This window comes from Sinocyclocheilus anshuiensis, unplaced genomic scaffold (genome assembly GCF_001515605.1).
Source record: "Sinocyclocheilus anshuiensis isolate Anshui unplaced genomic scaffold, SAMN03320099.WGS_v1.1 scaffold521, whole genome shotgun sequence".
In the NCBI taxonomy this organism is placed as follows: domain Eukaryota; kingdom Metazoa; phylum Chordata; class Actinopteri; order Cypriniformes; family Cyprinidae; genus Sinocyclocheilus; species Sinocyclocheilus anshuiensis.
Window position 1 is genome coordinate 5146 of NW_015540882.1, and position 9019 is coordinate 14164.

The window sequence follows — 9019 nt, forward strand, 5'->3', positions numbered from 1 at the left end:
ATATCTGTAAACATTAAAAGAGCGACATTCCATAAATTATTTCTGGGTTGAAGTGGGAAATATCCTAAATCCAAGTTGTCTGAAACGCAGCATAACCCTACCTATACCATCACCGAAAACAAATAATTTACCAAATAATGATTAAAATGAGCATTTATTTACAAGACAAGGTTAAAAGAGTAGTAAAAGAAACAATACATCATTTACAGTACATGTACTGTATGTACAAATACTATTATTTAACCTTAAAAGCCTCACTTTAACCCTCACATGATTAATGATCTTCAATGGTAGGCTAATACAAACACTTAGACAATGATTTGTGGTTCAAAAAAATGTTTCCCTATTTTTACAGGAATAATCTGTAAATATTAAATAGCATTTTATGTAAAATTACACATTACTCTGTGAAAATACAGAAAATTTCCATTTAAAAACCAGAAAATTCATGTAATACCGAAATACAAGAAATTTTCTGTAAATTTAATGGTGGAACTTTAAAATACAGAAAATATCTGTAAAACAACAGGTATTTTATCGTATAATGAAAAAAGGGGAAAATTCTGTAAAAAAAAAAAATACAGACAATTACCTGTAAAATAAAAACAAATTTTAACAGTGTAAGTAAACATCAAACTATTGCCTTTCCTCTTATTAATATGTTATTCTTTAATTTGTTGCTCCAGTTCACGTTCCTCCTACAGTATATGTATTTATAATTAGTGTCATGAGTGTTGTTTTATTTTTACATTGACATTTATGAATTGCTCTTCTCTCCCCACACAGAGCCAGATGTGATCAGGAATCTCAAAGTAACTGAAATCACAACATCATCTGTGTTTCTGACATGGGATGAACCAGTTGGAAATAGATCTTTCTTTAAAATTCAATGGATTGGTGATCAAATAAACGGATATTCAGCAACTACTTACACTTCCTATAACATCACTAGTCTGACTGCTGGAGTCAATTACACATTCTGCATCACTGCTCTTACTGCAGATAACTTAGGAGAAAGTGAACCTTTCTGCATCTCAAAATATACTGGTATGTAAAATTATAAAATATCTGTTGCCTTTCTTTTTGTACAAATCTACGTCAAAAACTCCTGTTACAGAGTAAATATTAAAGTAATGGTGTAACTATCAATGTAAAAGAAGAGATTTGCATCTTAGGGTGCTTTCACACCTGGCTCGTTGTTTTGGAACCTGGCGCGTTTCCCCCCTTAGCTCGGTTCATTTGGGCATATGTGAACACGGCAATCGCGCCCGGATCCGCGCCAAAACAATCGGTCCGAGATCGCCTGAATGAGGTGGTCTCGGCTCGATTGAAAACGAACTCTGGAACGGTTCGGTTGTAGTGAGAAAGCAATCTAATCTAACAGACCAACGAACCAGGCTATATCACAATGTATAATGCGTAATTACGTAAGTTCTGTGAAAAGCATTAGCTTTATTGTTTTGCTAATACTTATAAATTAACCTGTGAATGAATCTGTGGGTGAGCATGTCTTCGCCATTCAAAATAAAAAAGCACACTTTTTCATTTTATAATGCCGTCTTATTGCTCTTCTTCCTAGTAGGTGCATTTAAAAAATGTTTTCCCGATGAATCCTGGACTCCTGCTCAAAATGATAAATTAATATAAGGACAGCTACAAAAATAAAATAAAAAGCTGTTGGTGTTCCATCCTGACGGATGACAGACGTGACAGCTAAGTGGAATCCCGGAAAATAAACCATGGAACTTTGACCAATGAGAGAACAGTTTACTCGCACGTGACTTGTATTAACAAATTTGGTCCATTTAGAAACTTTGCCGTGTGAAAGCGAACCACACCAAGAATAAAAAGCAACAATGTAATAATTTTAATCCCCGTTTCGGAATAAAGCAATCGATCCACAGGTGTGAAAGCACCCTTAGTGTGTGTTAAGTATTAAAGGTCCCATATTGTCAAAACTGATATGTCCTGGCCTTTTTCAGACAACTGAGGTCTAGGGACTATTTAACTACCATATAAGTTTCAAAACAGTCAGTCCACAGTAAAATGCACACAGCCTGCATAAAGTAGCTGTGATTTTTCACATTGAGATGGTTTTTGGTACTTATACCGCAAATGTATATTCTTAAGGACATCAAAATCTAAAATAAAACTCCAGAAAGGTGTAAAATATGTGACCTTTAAGATTATTGCGATTTTTGATAGAGTTAATATGAACAACAATGGCTTTATTCAAATAAAACTATGAACACTTTACAAAGCACTCTACAAAACTCCCTGAACCAGAAAAAAGGATCAGTCTTAATATACTGTGAAGAAGAAAGAAAAAAAAATCATATCACCGACACATATTAGTTGCTTTTCTCTCCTCCATACAGAGCCAGATGTGATCAGGAATCTCACAGTGATCGAAATCACAACATCATCTGTGTTTCTGACATGGGAAGAACCAGTTGGAAAAAGTTCTTTCTTTAAACTTGAATGGACTGATGAGGAAACAGCCAGCCGTTCAACAACCAATAACACATGGTATAACATAATGGGTCCGACTGCTGGAGTCAATTACTCATTTATCATTACAGCTGTTGCAGCAGATAAATCAACAGAAGGAGAATCAGTGGTTATCTCAAAATATATGAGTTTGTTTTATACTTTTCCTGACGAGTCTTTACAAGTTTTAGGATTCACATTTTACTCCCTAAATGTCTGTTATTTTCACTCACAGAGCCTGACATCATAATGAACCTCACAGCTGCTGATGTTACAGCATCCTCTGTCTTACTAAACTGGACAAAACCAAACGGCCAAAGCTCCCGTTACTGTGTAGAATATGAAAATAACAATATGACAGCTGAAAACACCTCCATCGAGATAAATTATTTGATTCCCGGAACGCAGTACACATTCAGAGTGTTTGCAGTTGCAGCTGATCATGTGACCGAGGGGAGAGCCAATCAGATTTCACTGTATACCAGTAAGACCTCTGATTGGATGTTTAATATGAATTAATCTGCCAAACTTTCAGCCTTGAAACCATTTACTTGCCTTGAGCAGAAAACTGTACAGCAACATCTTAAGCACCTACAAATTCTACAAAGTCTCACATGTTTTAACTCCATCTGTCACCAGCATGTATGATTTGTCCTTCTCTTCCCACACAGAGTCAGATATGATCAGGAATCTCAAAGTGTCTGAAATCACAACATCATCTGTGTTTCTGACATGGGATGAACCATTTGGAAATAGATATGTCTTTAAAATTCAATGGACTGGTGATCAAACAAATGCAACTATTAACACTTTCTATCACATCACTGGTCTGACTGCTGGAGTCAATTACACATTCTGCATCACAGCAGTTACTGAAGATGACTCAGAAGGAGACACTTTATGCATCTCACAATATACCAGTATGTAGAATTATAAAGTCTCTTTTTCTTGCTATAGTACATTTAAACAGACTGACTTCTGACCCACCAATATTTTTTTTCTAATGATTCGTAAAAGCGCTCAAACTACTGCAGCACTCATCTGCTCTTTCTTTTTCTTTCTTACTTTTTTGTATGAATCTCAATCCAAGGATCTCCTTACTAAGTAAACATTAAAATATGGACTTTCCTCTTATTAATATGTTATTCATTAATTTGTTGCACCAGTTCACGTTTCCTCCTACAGTATATGTATTTATAATTAGTGTCATGAGTGTAGTTTTATTTTTACATTAACATTTATGAATTGCTCTTCTCTCCCCACACAGAGCCAGATGTGATCAGGAATCTCAAAGTAACTGAAATCACAACATCATCTGTGTTTCTGACATGGGAAGAACCAGTTGGAAATAGATATTTCTTTAAAATTCAATGGATTGGTGATCAAATAAATGGATATTCAGCAACTACTAACACTTCCTATAGCATCACTAGTCTGACTGCTGGAGTCAATTACACATTCTGCATCCCTGCTCTTACTGCAGATAACTTAGGAGAGAGTGAACCTTTCTGCATCTCAAAATATACTGGTATGTAAAATTATAAAGTATATGTTGCCTTTCTGTTTGTACAAATCTCCATCAAAAACTCCTGTTACAGAGTAAATATTAAAGTAATGGTGTGCCTATCAATATAACCTGTAAAAAATGTAGGAGAAAAAAAACATTTGCATCTTAGTGTGTAAGTATTAAGATTATTTCGTTTTTTGACATAGTTAATCTAAACAATAAAGGCTCTATTCAAATAAAAGTGTGAACACTTTACAAAGCACTCTACAAAACTCCCTGAACCAGAAAAAAGGCTCAGTCTTAATATACTGTGAAGAAGAAAGAAAAAAAATATCATATCACCATGTAATGAGGAGGAAGCCGAGTTAGAATCCATATGCAGTCGTTTATTAAAATCCACAGCAAACAAATCCAAATCGGCAGGCAGATAGCATAAACGTGAGGCAGGCAGAGGTAATACACAATAAGGCAGTCCAATCCAAACAACTGAGCAAAGGGATAATCTAAAAGGCAAAAAAACGGAACAGAGCAGGCAATGGTCATACACAAGAGAAACAAGACAATGATAGTAGAATGCTCGGTAAGGCAGATGAACGGGCAATACTTCGCAATGGCCTCTTAGCCAGGCCATGCTTAAATCTCCCACAAACAGGAAGTAACCAGTGAAACAGAGGGAGCAGCACACAGTCAGAACTCGGGAGAGGGCTCCCTTTGCTGGCGTGAGGTTACACACCAACACATATTAGTTGCTCTTCTCTCCTCCACACAGAGCCAGATGTGATCAGGAATCTCATAGTGACCGAAATCACAACATCATCTTTGTTTCTGACATGGGAAGAACCAGCCGGAAATAGAGATTTCTTTAAACTTGAATGGACTGATGAGGAAACAGCCAGCCGTTCAACAACCAATAACACATGGTATAACATAATGGGTCCGACTGCTGGAGTCAATTACTCATTTATCATTACAGCTGTTGCAGCAGATAAATCAACAGAAGGAGAATCAGTGGTTACCTCCAAATATAGGAGTATGTTTTATACTTTTCCTGATGAGTCTTTACAAGTTTTAGGATTCACATTTTACTCCCTAAATGTCTTGTTATTTTTACTCACAGAGCCTGACGTCATAATGAACCTCACAGCTGCTGACATTACAACATCCTCTGTCTTACTAAACTGGACTAAGCCAAACGGCCAATGCTCCTGTTACCGTGTAGAATATGAAAATAACAATGTGACAGCTGAAAACACCTCCATCAAAATAAATCATCTGATTCCCGGAGCGCAGTACACATTCAGAGTGTTTGCAGTTGCAGCTGATCATGTGACCGAGGGGAGAGCCAATCAGATTTCACTGTATACCAGTAAGACCTCTGATTGGATGTTTAATATGAATTAATCTGCCGAACTTTCAGCCTTGAAACAATTTACTTGCCTTGAGCAGAAAACTGTATAGCAACATCTTAAGCACCTACAAATTCTTCAAATGCTTTATGAATTCCTAATTGTATCAGTCTCACATGTTTTAACTCCCTCTCTCTCATCAGCATTTATGATTTGTCCTTCTTTTCCCACACAGAGCCAGATGTGATCAGGAACCTCATAGTGTTTGAAATCACAACATCATCTGTGCTTCTGACATGGGATGAACCAACTGGAAATAGATCTTTCTTTAAAATGCTGTGGACTGTTGATAAAACACATGCAACTACTAACACTTCCTATCTCATCACTGGTCTGACTGCTGGAGTCAATTACACATTCTGCATCACTGCTGTGGCAACAGACAATTCAACAGAAGGCAACAATTTTTGCATCTCACAATATACCAGTGCGTAAATTATAAACTATCTGTTAATTTCCATATAGAACATGTTTAAACAAATTGACTTCTGTGCCATATAATAATTTTAAAAACACTACAACTATTACCATATCCAGCACCACTCATGCTTTTTTCGTTCTCTTTTGTACGAATCTCCTTCCAAAGCTCCTATTACAAAAATAAATATCAGTATAATGTTCTGACTATCAATGTAACGTCTAACAAAATAAATAATGCAGATATTATGATTTTTAAGGTAAACCTATTTGTATCTCAATATATACAAGCATGTCATCTAGTTTAAGTGTTTTAATAGGGCTAATGTAATCAATCAAGACATTGGTAAGACTTTAGAATAGGGAACAAATATTCACTAGTAATTAAGAGTTTTCCCTAAATAAACTCTTAATTTCCTGCTTATTAATAGTTAGTAAGGTAGTTGTTAAATTTAGGTATGAAATCAGATTAAGGCATCTAAAATATGGTCATGCAGAACAAGGCGTTAATATCTGATTTATAAGTACTAATAAACAGCCAGTGTGCTAGTAATATGCATGCTAATAGTTAATAATGATAATTGGTCCTTAAAATAAAGTGTTACCTTTATAAAGTGCTTTCTTTTATTATAATTTTTTAATGTGTTACAAAAGTTGACCCAAAAATCATCATTATGATCTTTATTAGTAACAAATGTAATAATTTATAATCTCTTGTAGAATCTTTTGGGATGTTTAATCCGAATGAATCTTCTGAAACTTTAGAACCATCTCACATTTACTCGCATTGACCCATAAAATTTATAGCAACATCTTAACCACCAGACTCACTCAGATCCAGTCTAACTGTAAATGCCTTATGAATGAATAATCCTATTCCCTTTTTTTACACAGAGCCAGATGGGATCAGGAATCTCGGAGTGTCTGAAATCACAACATCTTCTGTGGTTCTAACATGGGATGAACCAACTGGAAATACATATTTCTTTAAACTTCAATGGGCTGATGATAAAACAAGTGGAAATTCAACAACAACTAACACTTCCTATCTCATCACTGGGCTGACTACTGGAGTCAATTACACATTTAGCATCACTGCTGTGGCAGCAGATGAATCAACAGAAGGAGAAACGTTCTGCATCTCACACTATACCAGTACGTAAATTATAAATTACTCGTTACTTGCTACATAGAACAAACTGACTTCTGTGCCACATTTTTCAATTAATTTGTAAATGCACTAGAAGAGGTGTCCAATGCTGCTCCTGGAGGGCTATTGTCCTCGAGGGTTTGGCTCCAACTACCCAAACATTAGTAGTCAGTATGATTCACAGAGTGTCAAGAATGATTTATGACCCTTGTCAAGATTCATTTATGGCTTTGACCTTTTGACCTTTCCCCTCCCTCCCCACGTATCCCACCCATGTCGCGACACACACACGTTGTTTGACCCCGTGACCTGTTAATGACATCCAGATGTTACCTTTGCCTTCCAGAGGAAGAAATATGTTTGTCCAATGCTGTTCGATGTCATAAATGAAGTCCTGAGGAAAGTTTTTGTGCTTTTATTGTCCATTCCCACATCCGGTCCGGCATCTGACATCCACATGACCGGGGAGGAATCTGGCTGCATTCCAAGGTGCGCTTAGGTAAATAGATCTCAGGCATTTCTGTGGAAAATCAGAAAAGAGCTGTGAAATACATAGATATGGACGTCTTATACTCACCTAAAACTCCTGAGAAGCAATGGGATGAAGAGATGATGGAAAATCTGACTTTTGGCTCTATGTCTCCCTCTCTCTCTCTCGGGGGATGTGAGAAAAGAAGATATCAGTTTTAAGGTAGAAATCAAAAATAACGAACCAATTTTAAACAGAGCATGAGAACAGATCACAATATGTGTGCCCACACATATATTCTGACGGTTGTATAAAATGATTATCACCAATATAAAAAAGGTATTAAATAACATGACCAATAATGAAATTGAAAATAAAACAATAAATAAGAAGCTTTAAGCTTAATGAATAAATCAATAAATGAGTAAAAATATAATCCCTTACATTTTTCCTAGTGCAAGGATGACCATTCTTCAAACGAGTGGTTTACAAAAACCTCTAAAAACCCCGCGCTCTCTCTCTCTCTCTCTCTCTCGCGATCACACTCAACCGTCCGTGTCTTATTCTCTTCTTTTAAACTAAATTAATATAAATAAATTATGCGATCACACACGATATAAAACAAAGCAAAACATTTATACTAGTTTTAGGGAATAAAAAATTTTGTAATGAGGAGCCAGATCATGCCTTCACGGTATTTCAGTAGCGTCTCAAACGAAATGTTTAAGATGTGTTTCCTCTCGAAGCGTGTCTAACACCGAAGAGAATTGTGGAGCAGTGGACTGAGACAGTATGGCATCATTTTTAGCCTCGATCCGAATCTCATGCAGAGCGGGATTTCGAAATGTTTTAATTATATAGTCTATATTTGTCAGGGTTCTGGACTGTCTGTGTGTGTTTTGCTCCCTGTGACCCAGTTTCTTCTCGTGTTAATTTTGTTAATTTGATTGATTCCATGCACCTTTGTGTGCCTGATTGCCCTGTGTTTATTAGCCCCAGTCTGTGTAGTCTTCCTTTGTCGGTTCTACTTGTTGGATGTTGTGAAATTCCCGTCATTCCCAGAATTAAAGACTGTTTATGTACTCCACGTCTCCTTGTTCCTTGTTCCGCGCTCCTCCTAGCACAGATCGTGACAAAAGAACCGACCCAAGACAGTAACCTCTGTGTGTTTCCCCTCCGTTAGTTTTTTCAATTTTTTTCCTCAAATGTTTTTGTTTCCAATGTGTTGCTTCTATGGATCCCTTCTTCCGCCCGGAATTCCTCCTCCTCCTACTGGAGCAGGGGGACAAATCTCTCGAGGAACATACAAGACTGTTCCGGCTGTTAGCTAGCACCACCAGCTACCCGGACGACGCGCTCTGCTCATTCTTTGACGCGAGCTTGAACACCGCAAGCAGAGCGCCATCAACCGAGGATGGTCCTCGAGAGGATTTCGTTGCCTTCGTGGAGTGGACTCTGGCGAGAAACTGATCGCCATCCTACCCCGTGAATGATCTCGTCAGATCCATTCCAGACCCAGTGCCCAGCCCACCATCTCCCAGCGGTGCGGAGCATCAGCCCGAGCCCACCGATGACGGAGA

At 37.2% G+C, this 9019-nt stretch overlaps 1 protein-coding gene across 1 annotated transcript in view; it reads left to right on the forward strand.

The window, feature by feature from the left end:
- Positions 1–277: 277 nt before the first annotated feature.
- The window catches only part of LOC107688568 (receptor-type tyrosine-protein phosphatase eta-like), a 53675-nt gene continuing 44933 nt past the window's right edge, over positions 278–9019 (forward strand). The window contains exons 1-10 of the mRNA XM_016486273.1: positions 278–290; positions 733–1047; positions 2379–2639; positions 2726–2974; positions 3162–3410; positions 3728–4018; positions 4767–5027; positions 5115–5363; positions 5579–5830; positions 6715–6975. Coding sequence (XP_016341759.1) covers positions 278–290; positions 733–1047; positions 2379–2639; positions 2726–2974; positions 3162–3410; positions 3728–4018; positions 4767–5027; positions 5115–5363; positions 5579–5830; positions 6715–6975 — 2401 coding nt within the window. The remainder of the gene's footprint in view (positions 291–732; positions 1048–2378; positions 2640–2725; positions 2975–3161; positions 3411–3727; positions 4019–4766; positions 5028–5114; positions 5364–5578; positions 5831–6714; positions 6976–9019) is intronic.